Source organism: Triticum urartu, chromosome 2 (assembly GCF_003073215.2).
Source record: "Triticum urartu cultivar G1812 chromosome 2, Tu2.1, whole genome shotgun sequence".
NCBI lineage: Eukaryota > Viridiplantae > Streptophyta > Magnoliopsida > Poales > Poaceae > Triticum > Triticum urartu.
In genome coordinates this window covers 596,436,698-596,458,522 of record NC_053023.1, presented here as the reverse complement: position 1 = coordinate 596,458,522, position 21,825 = coordinate 596,436,698, and the positions used below count along the sequence as shown (strand labels likewise).

The 21,825-nt window shown below is 45.9% G+C and overlaps 1 protein-coding gene across 1 annotated transcript; it reads right to left on the bottom strand.

Annotated features, from left to right (window-relative positions):
- Positions 1–10,341: 10,341 nt before the first annotated feature.
- LOC125539052 (probable beta-D-xylosidase 6) lies at positions 10,342–14,278 on the bottom strand. The gene is made up of 7 exons (XM_048702414.1): positions 13,544–14,278; positions 12,891–13,057; positions 12,680–12,777; positions 11,974–12,324; positions 11,479–11,895; positions 10,813–11,393; positions 10,342–10,530 (listed from the first exon to the last, which is right to left on the bottom strand). Exons 1-7 carry the CDS (start codon positions 14,228–14,230, stop codon positions 10,513–10,515), a joined length of 2,319 nt encoding a protein of 772 aa, XP_048558371.1. The 5' UTR covers positions 14,231–14,278; the 3' UTR covers positions 10,342–10,512.
- Between the last annotated feature and the right edge of the window lie 7,547 nt (positions 14,279–21,825).

The following is a 21,825-nucleotide window of genomic DNA, read 5'->3' as shown; positions in this document are numbered from 1 at the left end:
ATGTAACTCCAAAGTACATGAAGAAATTCGCACTCAATCCTCCATGCCCAAGAGCTCCATTGGCACCTGGCCAAATAGCAGATCCCACCAGCCTCAAGCGCGGTGAGGACTATCCTGACGAATGGGCCAAGCATCAAGCCAAGTTGGCTAAGCAAGCCAGAGAAGCAGTGAGGAAATTCAATGAAGACTCTGCTGCTGCTGCTGCCTCTGCTGAGGCCTCTGCTGTCAAGCCAAAGAAGGCTATGTCAAAGAAGTCTGCGCGCAAGCCAAGTGCTTCACCAACAATGCCCTCAAGGCCAAGTTCCTCAGCAATGCCCTCACGGCCAGAATCCTCAAAGCCCTCACGGCCAATTCCTCATGCTGCTCCTACTCCTTCTAAATCCTCAGCTCCTCCGAAGTCCTCGGCTGTTCCGACAAAGTCCTCAGCACCTGTGGATCTTGCCTCGTGCCAAAGGACTACAGGCATCTCAATTGCCTCAGGTGTCTCAGCAAGTTCCTCAGCTGCACCAAGTTCCTCAGCTGGCCCCTCACTACTGAAGACAAAGTCAACTGCTGGACGCGGTCCTCGACCAAGTCCTCAAAAGAAGCAAGTCACTTTCCAAGTGCCGTCTGAAGAAGACGAAGCTGATGATGATGAACTTGCAGAAATCATCAGAGATAGGCAAGTCAGGGCCGCTAGAGCCAAGGGAACAGATGTGCCACTGCTTTTGGATCCCAAGTTGATCCTTGAATACATTGATGTTTGGCACAAGGACCCCAACACTCCCATGCCTGATTTCAAGCTAACTCCTGGCCAAAGTCACATGCTGACCCACTTCATTCAAGAAGAAAAATGGAAATTTGAGAAGGCCAGGCAGACCAAGAAAGCGCAGTACAAGAAAGAGCGCTATCTAAAGAAAAACATTATCTCTATGACAACTGAAGAACTTGTCACTATTCAAACTGAGATCAAGAAACTCAGTGATGACTTTGACACGTATCGCACTGATTGGCTTGGAGCCAAGGTTCGTTTTGTGAAACTTGCGGATAACTTCACTTCCAATGTTGCTGCCCCAACGCAACAGGAAGTTCCTCAGGCTGAAGCATCCGCTGAGCCGACTGAAGAACATGCGAGCACCGCTGATGAAAATCAGGCTGCTGAAGAAAATGTGAGTTCCAGGGCTGATGACTGCATTCCAGCCGCTGAAGAAATTGCCAGGGCATCCACTAGTGGTGCGCCTGAAGAAACTGAAGAAATCAGGGCAACTGCATCAGTTGTGCCTGAAGAAAATCAACCAAATTCCTCAGCTGCTCCTGCGCCAACTTCAACTCCAATCCTTCCATCTGCATCAGATGTGAAGAAGACCAAGGCTGCAGAGCGTGCTGCAGTGAAGAAAAGGAAAGCATCAGCTGCTTCAGATTCCTCAGCTCCGAAGAAGATGAAGCCTTAACAAGTTCATTTGCTAATCCCATTGATGTTGTTCCCATCTCAACCAGGCCATCAAAGGACCTTCTTCCTTTTGATGAAGAATATGTGATCCCCAGCGGATCTGATGAAGAAACTCCTTCTGCTGCGAAGTCTGAGCAGTTGGATGAAGAAATTGAAGTGGATGCGATCCCTTCAACACCTGTCATCTCCTCTCCCATGCCTCAGTTCACAGCTGAAGAGGCTGGCGTTGAAGAAATGGAAGATGAAGATGTGGACGTTGGCTGCTCCACACCCGTAATCAGTGATGAATTCTGGGGAAGTCAGCATCCAAACTCCCCAATGTTCACACCGCTGCAGCAAATACCTCAGTCGCCTGCACCAACTGTTCAAATGGGCTCTGAAGAAACTCACCCCACTTCATCTATGCACGAGGAAATTCCAGCCACTAGTGCTGAAGAAACTGCTGCTGAACATCCGAAGATGCAGACTGCCACTGAAGAGGAACCAGAAATTCCTCAGTCTGAAGAACCTGCGATTGAGATTTCTGAGGTTGTGATGCAACTCACTGACACTCCTCTGCCGAAGCCAAAGGATCCATTCTCATGCAAGCAAAAGTTCAAGGCTGATGATTTCTTTGGCGAGCACGTATTCTTCGAAGATTACAACCCATATAACTCTGCTCGCAGTTAGGAAGAGGCATTTCTGGACTGCTAGCCAAGCCAATTTCTATTCCTCAGTGCTGTTCAACAAGGAGAAAATCTTCTATCATGAGCATATTCCTCACGTGGACATGGAATCTATGTCGTGCTTCGCACCAGTCCTTAGTGTTCTTCACGATGCTGGACTGTTAAACTTTTGCTCTGACATCTGTGATTGGAATGAAGAACTGATTCTTCAATTCTATGCAATGTTGCACATCACAGGAGATTCTGATGATGTGAATTCATGGGTGCTGGACTGGATGTCTGAAAATACTCACTACACTGCACCAGCCTCTGAATTGCTTCGTGCCTTACCACTCAGTCCTCCCCTTGAAGAAGCTCGTTGTATCTATAGTGAACCTGCGCTTACAAATCATTACAAGCAGGTGCTGATGAAACCTTTGAAGCCAGGTCAAGCACCAAGAACCAAATTCCTCGTGAAGGAAATGCTTTACATGCCCAGAACTGTCTATCGTATTCTTATGAGGACAATCAGTCCTATCAAAGGCCACGACTCATCTGATGAGGAAATTGTTGGCATCATGAAGAATCTGGTATTCAATATCGTTCATGGCATTCCTGTCAATTATCACGACTTCTTCATGAGGACTCTGGCAAATGTTGCACTATCTCCATTTGAGCTGAAGCCTTATGCACCTTGGATTATGAGATTCCTCAGGACAAGGTCTTCACTCAACTACAAAGCTGATTTTCAGAATCACCTCAGCTACTTGTCCCCAATTGAAGTCCTCAAGCAGACTTATTCCTCAGTTGATGGAAAGGGCAAGGCACCAGCTATTATTGATGAAGGCATTCGTCCATTGGATGGTTAATTTCGCAAGGCTGCCTCTTATTCCACCAATGACGACTCTGCCACACATGACTCTGCCAATGCACCCAAGTCCACTTCTCAAGCCACTGCTCCGCGTGTGATGGCTGACCGTGAACTTCTGCTTAGTCTTCACCAGAAGGTGGATCGAAATCACAAATGGGTTAAGCGTCAGTTTGGTTCACTTCTTCACAACATGACTGCTACACACAATGCAGTGAAGAAAAACCATTACTACCTCCATCAAGTCTTCGGCCGCACCTGGGCAATCCTGTCACATCTGTATGGTAAAGACGATCTGAAGAAGGGTCTCAATGAAGATTTTGACTGGTCTGCACCTCCACCGAAGAAATTCAAGAAGGTTAAGGTTCCTTCTCTAGTGGACAGTTCATATTCTTCATCGCGCGACACTGATGAAAATGAAGATTTGGACGACACTGCGGCAGGCCCTACTACAACAAATGACCCCAACAACGCTGGCGCTCCTTCATCAACTTGATATTCTTCAGGGGCGTTAGTCCTCATATTCTGTCCTTTTGGTCATTTGATAACAAAGGGGAAGAATTTTGAGTTAGTCTACAAGCGGGTCTTACTATATGGGTGTTTTTTTTAAGTTACAACTCTCGTTCTTCTGAGGCTTTTATTGGATCGAGTTGTAAACTTAAACCCGATGGTGCTCTGATACTCTTGATGCGTTTTTCTGCATGCTTATTCCTCGTTAAATATTATTGCATGCATGCTGAATTACATCAGTCACCATATTTCATCATGCATTTCAAATTCTTCACTGTTATATGTCAAATGCGTGTATGAATTACAAGATATAGGGGGATATCTCCATGATTCAACTCTTCAAGTGTGCATTGCTTCAAAAGCAAATTCCTCACTATGCACATCTTCAGGGGGAGTTCTTCTATATCTTGCAATCAAATTCCTCAATATCAGTATTTACACTTCATATGTTTATCCCCGTTGAAAACTTAACCTATATTGTCATCAATCACCAAAAAGGGGGAGATTGTAAGTGCATCTAGCGCCCCTTAGTGATTTTGGTGTATTGAAGACCTATAGGTTAAGGGACTAATGCGTTTGTGAGTGTACACAGGTCTATAAGTCTATGAGGAGTTTGATATTTACAGAGAAAGTCGACCCCTAAAAATGAAGTTCTTCGACTGAAGACTTTGGATTTCTGAAGACTTCCTGAAGACTTTGAAAGTGAAGAAAATGGTGTGACCTTGAAGACTTAGTATTCATTCGAGGAACATGAAGCGCGAAGACTTTTGTTTTCGTAGTTTCATTTTCTCTTTCTTGAGTTATAGGAAACAACGTACTGTTAAAGGGGGTCGAGGAAATACTAAGGAAAATTTCCACGTGATGCTCAACTCAAAATCCTACACCTACCAATCCCTTCGAGTGAAGCCATTGGAAATCTCATACAGCTCAGTCAATTTCTTCAGTGACAGAGACGAAGCTCTTCTGGTCTCTGAGGAATTTGTTCTGACTGAGGAGTTAGGAATTCGCCAGTGCGGATTGCCTACACAGTGAGGAACATGATAGCCCTGAGGATTTTGCTACTCAAAATTCCGACCGTTGCTGTGCTATGCGCCAGCTGTCCCAAAATATCTATCCACCTAATGGTCATATCATTGAAGGGCATTTATGTCTTATCATGTCGGGCTGCTCCCTAGGCTATAAATAGCCGCCCCCTACAACCACTAGCTGGTTGGCTGCTCCGAGAGAAACTGACACTTGCCATTTGAGAGCAACCCATGCTTTGAGGACTTTGAGCGAAAATCATCAAGTGAGGAAAAACCCAAAACCCAAACACCTACAAACCCCAAGTGATTGAGCATCACTGAAGAGATTGATCCTGCGTGGATCCGACGTTTGTTACCTTTGAAGACTGTGCTTCTTCCAGACGGTTAGGCGTCATGGTCTAGAGCATCCAAGAGGAATTGTGGATCGCCGAGTGACCAAGTTTGTGAAGGTTTGGAAGTCGCCTGAAGACTTACCACGAGTGATTGGACGAGGTGTGTGTGACCTTAGTTCAAGGAGAATACGGTGAGGACTGGGTGTCCTGAGCTGCGTGTTCAGGACTGGGTGTCCGGGACTGTGTGTCCTCGAGTTTAAATACTCAGCCGCTCCAACCAGACGTACAACTGAGACAGCAGTTGGAACTGGTCTACCAAATCATTGTCTTCACCAAGCTTACTGGTTCCATTTCCTCAACTCTTTCATTTCCTCATAATTGAGATGTGTGCTTGTTCATATCTGTGTTTGAAGACTTTGACTGAAGACTTTCTCAATTCCCTCAGTTCAATTTATTCAGTCTGTTTGTCTTCATCCTGTGTTATCCTGTGCTTACGCTTCCTGTACTCTGTGCCTGTCTTCATTTCATCATGATGACTATGCTTGTATTCTGGTATGTTTAGTTTTGAGTACTTATTCCGCTGCTAGTAGTTCTTCGCTAAGGAATTTCCTCACCGGCAAATTCCTCAGTGAAGAATTTCATAAAAATCGCATATTCACCCCCCCTCTAGTCGACATAACGCACTTTCAGGAGGTCTAGGAAGTGATAAAGGAGATGCCAGCAGATCGTGCCCCATGGCCAGATGAATTTATGGGGATATTCTATCACAAGACTTGGGGATAATGATAAATGATATCATGGCAGCCCTCCTAAAATTTTACGTTGGTGATGGTAGAGGATTCATATCGCTTAATTAAGGGTTCATCACGCTTATCCCCAAGAAGCCGGATGCGAATGTCATTGGTGACGATAGACGCATAAGTTTGGTACATAGCTCCCAAAATTGGTGGCAAAAAACTTGCGACGTATAGGCAAGCTCGCCTTCGTAAATCAATCATCATTCATTACCAAGTGATGTCTGCAAGACAACTTTCTTTTGGTCTGGATAAGCGTTTGCATACAAGGAAGTGCAAGGGAGTGATGCTCAAGTTTGATATATATCACGGCCTTCGAGGCTTCGACTGCCTTTCATGCGCTTTTCTCTATTAGGTGTTGCAGCAGTACCAGATGGTTGCGATGGATCTCCATCCTTCTCTCGTCGGCTATTTCAAGAGTGATTTGAATGTCATCCGTGGCATAGAAATTGTGCATCCACGTGGACTGAGACAAGGGGACCCTCTATCCCCCCTCTCTTCGTCATTGCTATGGAATCCTTGACATCCATCATTCTTAGAGCAGCAACTTTGGGGGTCATCTCCCCACTTCCGGACGTCACTCCGCTACAACAAGTTTCTATCTTTGCAGACGATGCAATCCTCTTTGTGCGTCCGTCTAGCCATGATTTGAACTTTGTTAGTAGTGCTTTGGAGATCTTTGGTGAAGCATCAGGTCTGAGAGTCAACTATGCTAAACCATCGACCATCCCAATCAGGTCGGACACTACAGACACGGGCCAGATTGACGAGATCCATGGATGCCGCATTGGACATTTTCCATGCAAATATTTGGAATTGCAGCTTGGCATTTCTCAGCCCACCAAGGCACAGTGCCAGCCAATGCTAGACGTAGTTAAGGAGTTTATCCTGTCATGGCAACACAGATTGATTACAAGGCCCCGTCACCTTGTGCTAGGGATGAAACTGAAGCGGAAACTTTTTGCTTTTTCGGCGAAAAATGAAAACAGAGAGGAAAAATGGAAGTGGAAATGAAAATTTGCAAAACAAATTTTTTACGTGGAAACGAAAATGGAAACAAAATGATGTTTTTCGGTGAAACAGGCGTGGAAAAGGAATTTTCCATTTCCGCTAACATGGAACTTTCCGTTTTGAATATGAGCACATGACTATTTTGCAGTCCAACGAATGCACAATTAGGCCCTACACACTATGAGCAAAATGGCCTAGATGGCCCAACTTTTACATTACTACTACTACATCAAGCATGAGGCCCTCAACAACCAAAGCCGGATCACAGGCGTAGGTGCAGGTCTGACACCACAACAGTTCTCAAACCTATGGTCCGTTGTTGGCATCATTTCTCTTAATATTAGCACCCCCGACATTTTAACCTGGAGATGGAGTGCCTTCGATCAGTACTCGGAGCAATCTACCTACAAGATGTTAAAAGCATGGTTCGCCTGCCCACCGCTCATTGCATATGGAAGAGTTGGGCGCCACTCAAATGCAAAATATTCATATGGCTTGCTCTCCAGTATCGTGTCTGGACCTCTGATAGACAATTCCGACATGGATTACAAGACACCACTGCCCCGTGCTTCACTTGCTGCCAGGAAGAGGACACTCTTGACCACATCTTTATGCAGTGTGTTTACACTAGACAGGCATGACACACATGTTTCACTTCACGAGTTGTTCATATCGCCTCCTTTCCATAGAGGGCAACCTGGAGGAATGGTGGCTAAGATCTAGCAAGGAAGTCCCGAAGACAAGCAGAAAGAGCTTTGATTCGCTAGTCATTCTCATTGTTTGGAGTTTGTGGAAGCAAAGAAATGCGCGAGTGTCCAGGAATGTGGCCCAGCAACGAACTATCCCCCCAATTTGTTGACCTCATTCTCTCTAAGATACAAACTTGAAGATCGGCCAGAGCTAGGTGTTTTCAAATCTTTATGAGAGAGTAGCATGTATTTGAGGGTGTGTGTGTGGATCCTAGCTGGTAGCCCTACTCGTTGGGCTTACAAAACTTTCTGTAAATTTCTCTCTACCTTTTATAAAACGAAAAAGCTATTCTCCTACCGACTGGAAATTCGCTAACAGATCCAAACGATCTGCACGTCGTTGGATCTGGATCACACGATCGTGATTTTTTAGCGGAAACTAACTGTAGTCCTACGTGTGCCGCTGAAACAATCCCTTCGCTCCTCCCTGAAATCACGTTGATTATTACCTTCCCGCCCGCACTTTCCTTTTTTCGCGCTGAATTAATTACCCACACTTTCCTTTTTTCCGCAGGTATTAATAACCATCTAAAAATAGAGCAGGTTGGGCAAACAAAAATTGCATGCGGGGACTCGAACTGAGCACCTGTGACATGAAGCTAAGGAAGACCTCAATACACTAACCACTCCACACTGTCTAGGTACGTGGTAAGTTGGATAAAGCTAAACTATTTGATCATGATATTTAGTACTGTATTTCTTATAAAATATACATTTTCTCTTTTTAATTCCATGAGTTTTCTCTATTTTATCGTTGTTGTTCCACTTTATGATGGAAGTAGGTATCTCCGTCAACACTCGGATGACAGCGCAGATGATTTTGGTGATGTGATCAATGATTCTTCTAAAGAATATTCAGTCCGAGAGGTAGGAGATGTTGACGAAGGGAAGGTGGTAGGTCGTCTATAAAAGAAGGTAATTTTTGGGCCGCAAACCTGATAATTTACGTACACACACCGTGATAATTTTAGCCCAAGGTGAAAGAAGTTGTTGAAATATACCAACCAGTAATTTTCGATGTGAATAGCCTGGTAATTTATGCACCGCGGACCTGATAACTTACATGCAAACACGATGGTAATTTTTAAACCAGAAAAAGTTGATGAAATATACCCTGGTAATTTCCGTGTGAATATCATGATAATTTACGCACCGCAAACATGATAACTTTTCCCTCCGCCGGAGGGAGGGGTTTTGATGAAATATACCCTCGATAACTTCTGTGTAAATATGATGATAGTTTACGCATCACTGTCCTGGTAACTTCTATGCAAATAACATGATAACTCATACATCGTAGACATGATAAATTATGTACCCAGTCCTGGTAACTTTGTCGGCGGGGGTAGGGGTGGGGGGGGGGAGTCGTTGAAACATACCACGGTAACTTCTATGCAAATAACATGATAAATCACACATCGTAGACATGATAAATTATGTACCCAGTCCTGATAACTTTGTCGGTGGGGGTAGGGGTGGGAGGAGTTGTTGAACCATACCACGATAACTCTTATGCAAATAACATGATAACTCACACATCGCAGACTTGATAACTTATGTACCTGATCCTGGTAAATATGGCGACCGTGGCGAGGGGGGGGGAGGGAGGGTGATGCCCCGCTAATTTCTGTGTAAATAACATAGTAGTAGAAACATACAAAATTGATAACTCCCATACAAACGCCACTGTAACTTTTGACCTGAATTTTTTTGTTAAAAGCATACACCCGATAATTTCTGTGTAAATAACATGATGATGTATCATTGTAGACTTGATAACTAATATCTTACGTTTAAACACCATGGTGTCTTTCATCCAAGGGGGAAAAGTTTTTGAAACATTTCACCGGTAATTTCTATGTTAAATTACCATACTTCCCCATGCTTTTAACCTTCTCGTACTGTAGTTACCAGCCTTATCATGGTATAGTTATCATGTTGCTCAGACCATAGTTATCACGCTGGTCATTGCCAAAGTTACCAAGCCATACTTTATTTTTTCTTCTGATATGGCAGAAATAAGAAAGGTTCAAATAACATTGTCATTCTACAATAGACAACAACAAAAGATGGCTTAGTTGGTTATTGGGCTTGATAGGTATAACATAGACGTGGGTTTGAATCCTCTTTCAAGCACTTTCATTTTCTTTTCATATTATGCAGCGAAAAACCAGAAAAAACCACTAGCAATTTACTACGGTTTTTCTTTTCATATTATGCAGCGAAAAACCAGAAAAAACCACTAGCAATTTACTACGGTTTTTGAGAGAAGGAAAAAAAATCAGTGAAAGCGAGCGTGGGATGATAACGACCACGTAGGAACTAATCGTGTGGATCGTGTAGCACAGTCCTTTATAAAAATATGATACGCAATTTGCGTACATTCGAAAAAAAACAGTGTTCAACTAACAAAAATAGAACTGGAACAGCGTCAAAATTACTGCTTCTGTTTTTTTTACTGCAAAATCGGTTCAACCGTACATGCATCCAATGAATCTTTACAACATGATTATGGTACAATTGTACAGGTGTAAATCCGACTATGCCAAATACAGCAGCTATAGAAGTGACACACCTTGTAGATTGTTATGCTTCGATGACAAACTAATCGTGTGGATCGTGTAGCACAGTCCTTTATAAAAATATGATACGCAATTTGCGTACATTCGAAAAAAAACAGTGTTCAACTAACAAAAATAGAACTGGAACAGCGTCAAAATTACTGCTTCTGTTTTTTTTACTGCAAAATCGGTTCAACCGTACATGCATCCAATGAATCTTTACAACATGATTATGGTACAATTGTACAGGTGTAAATCCGACTATGCCAAATACAGCAGCTATAGAAGTGACACACCTTGTAGATTGTTATGCTTCGATGACAAACTAATCGTGTGGATCGTGTAGCACAGTCCTTTATAAAAATATGATACGCAATTTGCGTACATTCGAAAAAAAACAGTGTTCAACTAACAAAAATAGAACTGGAACAGCGTCAAAATTACTGCTTCTGTTTTTTTTACTGCAAAATCGGTTCAACCGTACATGCATCCAATGAATCTTTACAACATGATTATGGTACAATTGTACAGGTGTAAATCCGACTATGCCAAATACAGCAGCTATAGAAGTGACACACCTTGTAGATTGTTATGCTTCGATGACAAACTAATCGTGTGGATCGTGTAGCACAGTCCTTTATAAAAATATGATACGCAATTTGCGTACATTCGAAAAAAAACAGTGTTCAACTAACAAAAATAGAACTGGAACAGCGTCAAAATTACTGCTTCTGTTTTTTTTACTGCAAAATCGGTTCAACCGTACATGCATCCAATGAATCTTTACAACATGATTATGGTACAATTGTACAGGTGTAAATCCGACTATGCCAAATACAGCAGCTATAGAAGTGACACACCTTGTAGATTGTTATGCTTCGATGACAAACTCGTGCACTTCGTCTCCTACCATGACATGATGGGATCCCAGGAGCAGCACCCTTCTGCCTTCAGTGTTGGCCGCGCTCATGTGCTTGCAGGGATCCACCTTGATCTCCACGTTGGTTGATCTGCCGGCGGCAGTGTAAACGCGCTCGAAACCAACCAGCTGCTTCAGAGGGAAGCCCGGAACTCTCAACTTCGATCTCGTGAACAGCAGGACGGCGTGGCTCCCGTCCATGGCACCTTCGTTGGTGACCGAGATGTGGACAGAGAAGACTAGGGATTCACATGACGCGATGTCTTCAACCTGGACGTAGTCCAGTCCGTCCCTCCGTGTGTATGCAGGCTTCCTACTGATGAGGCCTGGAACTGGTGACTGTGACAGGCTGATTCTGTTTGGACCTTGCAAGAAGTTGTATGAGTACTTTGTGTAACTCAGACCGTGACCGAAACCGTATACCACATCTCCGGTGTAGAACCGATATGTTCTTCCAGGGTAGCCGCGCGAAGGGTCGGCTCTCATGTTCATATCGGTCATTGGAACCGCAGTGAAGGATTCGGGGTACCAAGTCATAGTCAACTTTCCTCCTGTCATCAGAGTGTACCAGATTAGCCATCAGTACAAGTTTTTTACTTACTTGACCGCCGCATTAAACTGCAAAGTTTTACTTACCTGGATTGTACTCTCCGAAAAGAATTTCTGGGAGAACTTGACCGCCAACTTCCCCTGGATATCCAATCCACAGGACACTTGCAATTCTTGGATCTTGCTTCGCGAAAGAAACATCGACAGGACCACCGCCCGTGATGACCAACACAATAGGCTTCTTTGTTACACCGGCAATGATATTTACGAGATCCTGCTGCTTGCCTGGAAGGAGAAGGGTCACTCTATCAAGATCTTCGGTCTCCTGAGTCAGGTTCAACCCAGCAATCACAACAACAATATCAGCTCTTTTAGCTACTTCAATGGCTTCACCAAATCCATCCGTTGAGTCACATGATACATTTTTGCAACCGCCAGCAACGGTCGTTTGCGGAACAAAGGCTTGCATGCCTTTAAGGAAGGTGATAGGATCACAGGGAACACCTGAACAAAGTGAGGCTTGCATTAGTTTACGTAGGATAGAAAAATAAGAGGTGTTTAAATGAGTCCGGTGATTTAGACCTGTGTAATCTCCACCCATTATGTATGCATCGTTTGCTGCCGCTCCAATTATAGCAATATGACTAACTTCACTTCTCTTTAGAGGCAAAAAACTGTTATCGTTCTTCAACAAGACGGTTCCCTGCTTTACAGCTTCTGCTGCGAGCTCCCTGTGCTCTTTTGTGCAAACATTGCTGGGGCCTAGTCGAGTGAACCATTGATTCTCACTGGTTTTCTCAAAAAGTCCAAGGCGAAGCTGAACAGAAAACAGGTTATAAAGAGCATGGTTGATATCTTCTTCTTGTATCTTTCCTTTCTCGATAGCCGACTTTGTATGCCGAATCAGGAAAGACCCACAGTTGACATCCATTCCTTGAAAAACAGGAATCATATTCAGCAAGAAATTCTGCTTGGTTGAATGATATATACAAGGTGGTCAAAGAAATCTATTTTGAGAAGATGTTTAACCTTAATCATTCTAATTCCAGCAAGGTGTACAAGTTCATATTTTAAGCAGTCACGCTGAAAGCAGAAAGTAGAAACCTCGAAATGGAGTTCAGATTTGTTGGACTCCAAAATTAAATTTTATGTCCCTAATCTCCTAATTTTTACTTTTATAGTGTTATTGAGCTGAGAAGTGCAAGTCCTAGTCTAGAAAGACAGCAACATGCTAATAAAATCCCATATGCGATGTTCAGCACAAGAGAGAGGGTTTCAGGAAACTAACCAGCCTTAAGAACAATCGCTACTGAATCTTCGCCTGAACTCGTGTATGTCTGGTTTTCGTGGATTATTGCCACAGCGTCACAATCAGATACGATGTACCTTCGGACAAAAAATAAGCACCAATATGATGACATTAGTGTCATTCCTGACATATCTAATAGTTCAAGGCACATGCAGTAGAGAACAGCTGAAAGGAGAGCCAGCAGTAGTACCCTTTAAATCCCCATTCATCCCTAATCTTCTGCAGCAGATCTTTACGCGCACATGCTGGCACACCATTTACCTGGTTGTATGAACACATCAAGCAACTTGCACGACCCTCCTGGATGCAGCTCTTGAAAGGAGGCTCGTACGTGTCCTCGAAATCTTGCGCATTTACCTACCAACAATGGATGCAAAATTTAAAGTTGCAGTAGAAGTTTAAAAGAATTTTCCACCAGATTCCAAGCTAATATATCTGTTCTTTGATTGAATATATATTGTTCAAAAAAGAAGCGACTCTGTGATTTCACGTTGCACACATTTGGCACAGATATTTTGATTCTCAAGCATCACTGATACTACATGATACACCCACTCTGAAGTTTCTTTTTAGTGTGCCAAAGAACCTGTACACGATCCTTAAAAAAACTGTATGCAGAATTGTTTTTTTTGTTCGTAGACTAAACTGGCAAAGTAGTGTGCTAGTGTGATGTCAAGTCCCCGAAAATCAGCACTGTAATCATAGGCTGTTATGGTATGACATACTTAATGAAGTGAACAGCCAGTATGTTTTAATAAGCTAGATACAGTGCAATAACCGAAAATGAGCTTTAATAATAATATAAAACACAGTCGAAAACATTCATAGGAGCAAACGTTTAACCTCGGCATTGAAGGTGTATCGCGCAAACTTGCCCCATTTCTCCAAATCATAGGCGATGTAGTGCTTGCAGCAGGCGGAGAGCATCATCCTGCCCTCCCTGCCGTCGCCGTACTCCCCCTGGAAGCCCTTGACATACTCGACGGAGTAGGCGGCGATCATGGCCGGGTCCTCGCCGGGCGTCTCCTGGCCGCGGCCCCAGCGCGGGTCGCGGAAGACGTTGATGTTGGGCGCCCAGTAGGTGAGCCCGGCCTGGCCGGCGTTGTGCATGGCGCGCGCCTCCACGGCGACGGCCTCGGCCACCGCCCGCCAGAGCGAGCGGTTGAAGGCGGCGGCGGAGAGGATGACCTGGGGGAAGATGGTGGCCGCGGCGACGGGGCCCGAGGAGAAGTTGATGCCCGGGCCGTTGTCGGCGAGGCCGTGGAGCGACTCGGACCACCACTCGTAGGGCGGGACGCCGAGGCGCGGCACGCCCGCCGCGGTGTTGGAGAGCTGCGCTATCTTCTCGTCGAGGGTGAGGAGGGAGACGAGCGCGCGCGCGCGGACGGGGAACGGCAGCGAGGCGTCGCAGAACGCGTAGGTGTTGGCCTCGGCCGACGAGCACGCGTGCGCATTCGACGGCGCCGCGGCGCCAGCTCCCGCGCCGGCGACGAGGAGGAGGAGTATGAGGAGGGGGAAGGGGGGAGCCATGGCGCGCTCTGGGGCGAGGAATTTGGTCGAACAGTTGGTGGCCGCGCTCCATCATATAGGTTCAGTCGTCAGTAACAGCGACGGCACGGAGCGTATTGATCCCGGGTGAACTGCTGAGGGCTGAGGCTGATGAGCGGGGCCGACTGAGAAGATGAGGGGATTATTTTTCTCCCCCTCTCTCGAAAAAAGAAAAGAAAACGAGATGATAGAGCAAAAGCTTCAAGCTGGATACATGGCGAGGAATTTCGTCAAACACTTGGCTTGCTCGGCGATCGCACCCGCATCATAGACAGTCGTCATTGTAGCGTAGTGGATAGAAGATAGATAGGTGAGGCTGCTGGGCGGGGCCGGTTGAGGGGATAGCGCCAAAGGCGTCATGCCAGATGGAGCGCAATTTTCCTTCTTTTCTTGAAGACCACACCCAATTGCGTTGCGTGCGAGATCGGCTCTCAGTTTATTTATGGATAGGCTCACATTTTGGCTGATTGTGTTATCATATGGTTGCCGGGATCGGGATGCTTGGTGTCTGCGTCTTCTCCTTTGATAAATGCCAAGTAATGCGACAGCTCTCGCTTGTTTACGGCGGACTGGAGTACTATACTGACAATCCGTTAAGAAAAATTTGAGCTTGAGCGATTCCCCATGTCGTGAGAGCCGGACTATTCGCCCCATGGATAGTTTCTTTTACCGTTATATCAGCGCATTTTGTGCGGCATTTGGCGCTTTGCTGCTTTTGAATTTGCCTCTGCGCAAGGGTGTTGGCTTCGGTTGTTGGGGCGACAGAGCTATCGACTAGGGTAGTGCGTGCCTTTGGATCGAGTAAATAACAAAAAAATTACCACATTACGGGTATTGTTACGGAAAACTATCTTTTTTAAAATTTCTCAAAAATCTACCATAATTTTGGTTCGCTGTTTCAAAAACTTACCATGTCACACTGATGATTATATTGATTAAGTTTAAACATGCGAATAAGGCTGCAAGAAAAACTCGAGACTTGTGAGCCGCTCGAGATCAACTCATTTTTTGACTCGACTCGAAATTGACTAGAAAAGAAACGAGCTGAGTTTGAACACTTTATGTAGCTCAACCAAGAAACGAGTCGATCTTGAGCCAATGTTGGCTCGCTCGATTTTAACTCGATAGCTCGACGGAATATCATTATGTTAAATGATCACGTCATATATTAAATGGAAATAAGATTATTTATTACCATATATGTTGTCTATAATTTTTGTCCATTTTATTTATCGACGAACATGGAAACTTAATTAAGTGCAGAGAAAATTTCGGCCTAATTATGGCACGCGGTTGACTATGTGTTAAATATCCTATATTTTGGCAAAGGTTCCTAGCATATTTATCTTTTTTTTTCATCCATAGATTTATAATTTTTACCATCTCATTTTGCTCGAAACTAGCTTGAGATCAACTCGAGATCGTTACAAGCTGAGCACGAGGCATGTTCTACAGCTCAATCATGAGCTTCACTGAGTTCGAGCTCGCTCGAATTTTCATATGAGTTGAGCTGAGCCAACTCCAACTCGCTCGAGCTCTACTTGTTTGCAGCCCTACATGCGAACCAACCCGTGGTTGGATGGTTAGAGGGACTGTGGTATTCTCAGCCCACCAGGGTTCAGATCCTGGTGCTCGCATTATTCCTGGATTTATTTCAGGATTTCCGACGATGTGCTTTCGGTGGGAGGAGATGTTTCCGTCGACGACGAGACGCCTATGGTGACTTCGTAACTTTCAAGATGACATGCCGGCTCAGTCTTTCGGAGGTGCTCATAGGGGTAGGGGTAAGTGTATGCGCGTATGTATGAGCGCTTGCGTCTGTACTGATGTTAAAAAAAGATTAAGTTTAAACATGATTATGACAGCTCGGGTCCACTCGTCAGATTGACCGTTAGCTTTGACTGTTAGGTTGACCGTTGACAGGTTATGACGGGTGGGGCCAATTTCTTTTAAAACCAATCGGGTCCCTGAACTTTTATATAAAAAGCAATCAGGTCCCTAAATTTCTTTTATGAAAAAGCAATCGGGTCCTTATGGTCGTGGCGGCGCCGGCCATAGTTGTGGTCGGTCGTGTTGCTGCTGGTTGCCGCCGCCCGCCAGCTGTTGTTGCTTGTGTTGCCCATCGCTGCTGTTGTTTGCACCATGGATGCGCTGCTGCTTGTTGCCGCCCGTTGTGCTGCTTCTTGCTGCTTGCGCCGCCGCCCACCACTGCTCCTGGTCCTTGCGGGCGCTGCTTGTGCCGCCGCCCGCTGCTGCTTGCAATTGTAGCCGCGACTCCTTGCGCCATCGTGCTCCGCTGCCCTGTTCCCGAGTAATAAGGTAGTTGTGGCAGTGCTGCCAGGCTGTGGCAGCGTCGGACTTTGCGCCGGCTATGGCGTGCCAGCCATGGCTCGAGAGTGAAAGGATCGATATGGTTGACTAGAGGGGGGTGAATAGGCAACTAACAATTTTTAGCTTTTCTTTACCAAATTAAAGTTAGCATCAAAATAGGTTGTCTAGATATGCAACTAGGTGAGCAACCTATATGATGCAACAACAACTAGCACACAAGCAAGCAAGGGATATAACACAATATAAGCTTGCACAAGTAAAGATAAGAGATAACCAAAAGTGGAGCCGATGGAGACGAGGATGTGTTACCGAAGTTCCTTCCCTTCGAGAGAAAGTACGTCTCCGTTGAAGCGGCGTGGAGGCACAATGCTCCCCAGGAAGCCACTAGGGCCACCGTATTCTCCTCACACCGTGATTCCACTATTGGTGCCCTTGGAGGTGGCGACCGAACCTTTACAAATAAGGTTGGGGCAATCTCCACAACTTAATCGGAGGCTCCCAACGACACCACGAAGTTTCACCACAATGGAATATGGCTCCGCGGTGACCTCAACCGTCTAGGGTGCTCAAACACCCAAGAGTAATAAGATCCGCAAGGGATTAGTGGGGGGAATCAAATTTCTCTTGGTGGAAGTGTAGATCGGGGCCTTCTCAACCAATCCCTAGAAAATCAACAAGTTTGATTGGCTAGGGAGAGAGATTGGGGAAAATGAAGCTTTGAGCAACAATGGAGCTTGGGGAGGGAAGAGGTAGTCTTCTTGAGGAAGAAGACCCCCTTTATATAGTGGGGGACAAGATCCAACCGTTACCCACCTACTCAACCTGCTAGATGCGGTACTACCGCAAGGCGCTATGGTACTACCGCACCTTGATGCGGTACTACCGCTCGTGCGGTAGAAGATAGGTGAGGTCATGTTGCACTAGGCAACGAGCGGTGCTACCGCGCGCCCATGCGGTACTACTGCAGGGCAGGGCTCAACTGGGCTGGGAAAAAGCACGGACTAAATAAATTTCGTCCGTGACTACTTCCGCTGAGTTTGGGACGTGCGAAAATCTGGCACGGTACTACCGCTCGCAGGGAGCGGTACTACCGCGTAGGGGCGGAAGTAAAAAATTACTTCTATGCCTACTTCCGCGCGCGCTAGCGTTCTAGGCCAGAGGCAGCGGTACTACCACTCGCGAGGAGCGGTACTACCGCAAGCCCGGGCGGTACTACCGCATGCCCTTGCGGTACTACTGCTCCCTTGAGCAGTACTACCACACGCCATAGAACCTATAGCACTAGGGGGCCTTCATCTTGCAACGACAAGGATAAACGGACGGTGCTCTAGTGAAGCGAAGGAAAGGTGGTGCAAAGGAACAGATGTGTACGTGATGATTCCACCCTAACATTTTTGAAGCGGACCCCTCTTAATAGTACTGCTTTCCTACGACTCAAATCCACCGAAAAGAAACGTAGAGAACCACCATCTTTGATAGGCTCCGAGAGGCGCTGAATGTCTTGTCATCAATCACCAAAACCATAGTGGGAGAAATATGCCCTTACAATCTCCCCCTTTTTGGTGGATAGATGACAATAAGGGATTTGCACATAAGGATATAACATGAACATAAGCAAACCCAACATCTATAAAATATAGACAGGCTCCCCCTAGATGTGTGCACTCTATAGATATGCTTTGGACTGCATGGCACACATGCTAGGATCAACAATCCCCCTATATTTTATAGACAAGGCAATCCTTGCAACAATATAAGTGACACTAAGCATGGATGCAAGGTAAAGTAAGTGAGCATGAAGTAAAGGGCACAAGATAATCAAAAGCTCACAATCTACTAAACATACTAGACAATAAGATAAGCTTGAGGGCATATGTCTCACACCATATGATAGGATAGGTCTCCTTGTCTCACACGCACACCAACACAAACCAACAAACCAAAGCAATGAAGGTTCAACGAAACGAAAGCAACAAGACACAAGACTCGCAAATCCTACACTCTCTCCCCCTTTGGCATCGAGACACCAAAAAGGCAGAGAGGACACCTACGACACAGGTGGTAGCTCCTACTGATGTGATCACCCATCAATCTCCTCATCTGTCTCAGCAGCAGGAATGGACTGCCCATCCGACTCAGTCCAATGATAGCCCCGCTTCGCCATCCAGGCAGCCTCAGGGGTGATGTTCTTCTCTGACCCGCTCAAGACGTCCTCGCCAAGCTTCCTTAAGATCCTCTTGTCGCGTTGGTGACTCTCCTTCTGAGAAATGTGGGCTTTGTACTGTCCCTTGGCCTGCATGCATAACAGAGCCTTCATCTTGGCCTTGAGCTTCTTAGCCCAAGATGGCTCGGTAGATGGAGGTGAATACCCCACAGAACTGTCCTCAGCCTCCTCCTCCTCAAACTCATCCTTATCAACGTCCATGCGAGCAGCTTTGGCCTCAGCCCGGGTAGTGGTGTTAGCCCACTTATTCTTCTGACGCAGCTTAATGGGCTCATGGTGAATCCAGTTGGGAGCAAGGAACTCGGAAAGAGATTCTCCCAAGCCTTCGAGATCAAGAGGAACAAGTAAGGTCCATAGATGGGCACCTTATGGTGGAACACAGCAAACTGAAGCTCACTCCACATGATGTGAGAGATATCAAGTGGTTCAGGTTGATGACGACGGGCTTCCTCACACATGAGCATCATGTCCACGAGATAGGAGTGCGCCTTGTCCTTGTCGCCTATGTGAGGAAACAGAGAGTTGCGAAAGATCCGGTGCATGATGTCAAGAAACGAGTACAGCACAAAAGACTTCTTGCCACTGGGGCGGGTCTTCTCAACAAGAAAGGTTGAAGCTTGCTCTTGTTGGCATCCTCGGGGTTGGCATGTGGGCGGGCACCAACGGGAGCATCAAGCCATTCATCACGAACATGCAACAGCTCCATGAAATCCTTCCACTCAACAGTCATCCTCTTCCCATTTTTCATCCAAGTCATGGTCCGCTTCTCATCCGTGTGGAAGTGGACAGAAGCAAAGAACTGAGCCACAAGCTCCGGGTCAAAGTCAAGGTGGAAAGTGATGATCTCCTCAATACCAAACTGCTCCACCAAATCCAGAGGCTCTCTAAAATATGCCTGGTTCTTCTTCAGATGTCCCATGTCAATCCACTGAACTGGGACATAGATGTTCTGCTTGGCCTTGATCACGTCTAGGTAGATGAGATTCTGTTGCTTGGTCCAGAACAAGTCATTTCCCCTTGAGAGCTCTCTAGGCCCGACATAAGGGTTGAGCTTCCTTCGAATCAAAAACTCCGCTTGAGGTATTTCATCCATGCCAATGTTTGGCTCCTTGAACTTGCTAGCTGTGGTCTTAACATAGCGTTGTGGGGCACTGGATCCCTCAGGAGCTTCTTGGTTGCGCAGCCGCTTGGAGCTCATGTCATGGCTGGGATTCGAGCGCCTGGCATTGGAACCGGAGCCACCACCTATGACACACAACACAAACACACGAGAAGAGCGAGAAGGATTATTGCAAAGACCAAGGCCAACACCAAAGGAAACATGTGGAAATGAGATTTGATGGACAAAACAAAGTAATTTGTTACTCAACGGTAGTACCGGGCCAGGATGTGGACGTAAAAAATTACATCTGCTCTAGCCATGGTAGTACTACACCAAGTTGGCACGGTAGTACCATGCTTAGAGAAGAAGTAATTTTTTACTTCCGCACGCCAGACGGTAGTATCGCTCCAGAGGAGTGGTAGTACCGCACGGAACAGATCTTCGCAAGATCAGATCTAGAAACATCCGTAAATATAGATCGGTACTACCGTTGATCAAAACTACACTGTTGCACCACACCAAATAGCATATTTACTACACTAGCACTCTCCTACAATCTCCTCTTGCTAAGATTTAGACAAAAATCACAAGGACTACACATGCATCTCCCAAAACCTAGAAGCACAAAAATGGGGCAAAGAGAGAGGGACTAAGGGAGATACCGGGGTCCATGGCAAGAGGACGAGGTGGGGATTGATCCCACCGGTTGGAATCGAGGAGAGTGGCCAGAGAAGGAGATCCGGCGAGGTCCTCCGGCGCTGTTCTTGGGCAGGAGAGGGAGAGACGCAATGAGGGGAAGAGATGAATGGGTATGGGGGAGTTGGAACTCCCCCTGCCCGCTCTTAACCCCCACGCGCTCGCGACAGTGTGGTAGTACCACGGGTCATCACGGTAGTACTGCTCTTCCAGTGGCAGTAAAAAATTACTGCCATGGTGGAAGCGGTAGTACCGTGCCGGGGTTGCAGCTGCGCACACACAGATGCCAGCCACCTCCCGTGGTAGTACCTTTGCTAGCCATGGTAGTACCGTACACCCAAGGAAGTGCAAGTTTTGAGAAGACATAAAACACGACCTTTGCAATGCGCACTTCGAGCAACCAGACACGCAAAAGAGCACAAACGACACAACCAAAACACACACAAGGCCAAAACGAAGGCAAAAAGGACAAAGAGGACCAAACATGAACCAAAACCTCTCGAAAGGAGAGGGCGGTGGCCGGAGCCACCTATGTTTGAGTCAATTGGGATGGCACCGCGAAGAATTATCCTTGGGCCCATGACCAAAACTCTTCTTTGAAGCACAATTACCATCTACAGGTGAATGTGAAAGAGTTGATCAATTTATGCACAATGGGGGGAGGGAAAGTTCATTGAGAGAACAACACTCCCCCTATGTCCATGCTACACCTAAACAAGACATCAAGATGAGTATGGTGGGGTGTGCAAAGGTTCAAGCCACATTGCTCAAATCAATGATATTTAGCTCATGGCTTAACTCGCGAAATCTTGATTCATCCAAGGGCTTCGTGAAAATATCTGCAAGGTTATCATGAGTGTTGACATAGTTGAGCTCGATCTCCCCTCGCTTAATGTGATCCCGGATGAAGTGATACCGAATCTCAATATGCCTCGTCTTGAAGTGTTGCAAATGGTTGAGAGAAATCTTGATGGCACTTTCATTGTCACACCAAAGAGACACTTTGTCACAAATGACACCATAATCCTTTAAAGTTTGCCTCTATCGGATTTCGGGTTCCGGCAAAACCCTTAAGGTTCGAACACTGGGGTGCGCGCAAAGATCTCCCTCTTACCGATCACGCCCTCATACACTTCGCAATCTCTAGGCTAGGCACACGAACTCACAACACATGAGACACAAGATTTATACGGGTTCGGGCCACCGTTGTGGTGTAATACCCTA

Coding starts and splice junctions, on each gene's coding strand:
- LOC125539052 (XM_048702414.1), bottom strand. CDS start 14,230: ATGGCTCCCCCCTTCCCCCTCCTCATACTCCTCCTCCTCGTCGCCGGC. Junction 13,058..13,543: donor GATACACCTTCAATGCCGAG/GTTAAACGTTTG, acceptor CATTGTTGGTAG/GTAAATGCGCAAGATTTCGA. Junction 11,394..11,478: donor TTTCGGAGAGTACAATCCAG/GTAAGTAAAACT, acceptor CTCTGATGACAG/GAGGAAAGTTGACTATGACT.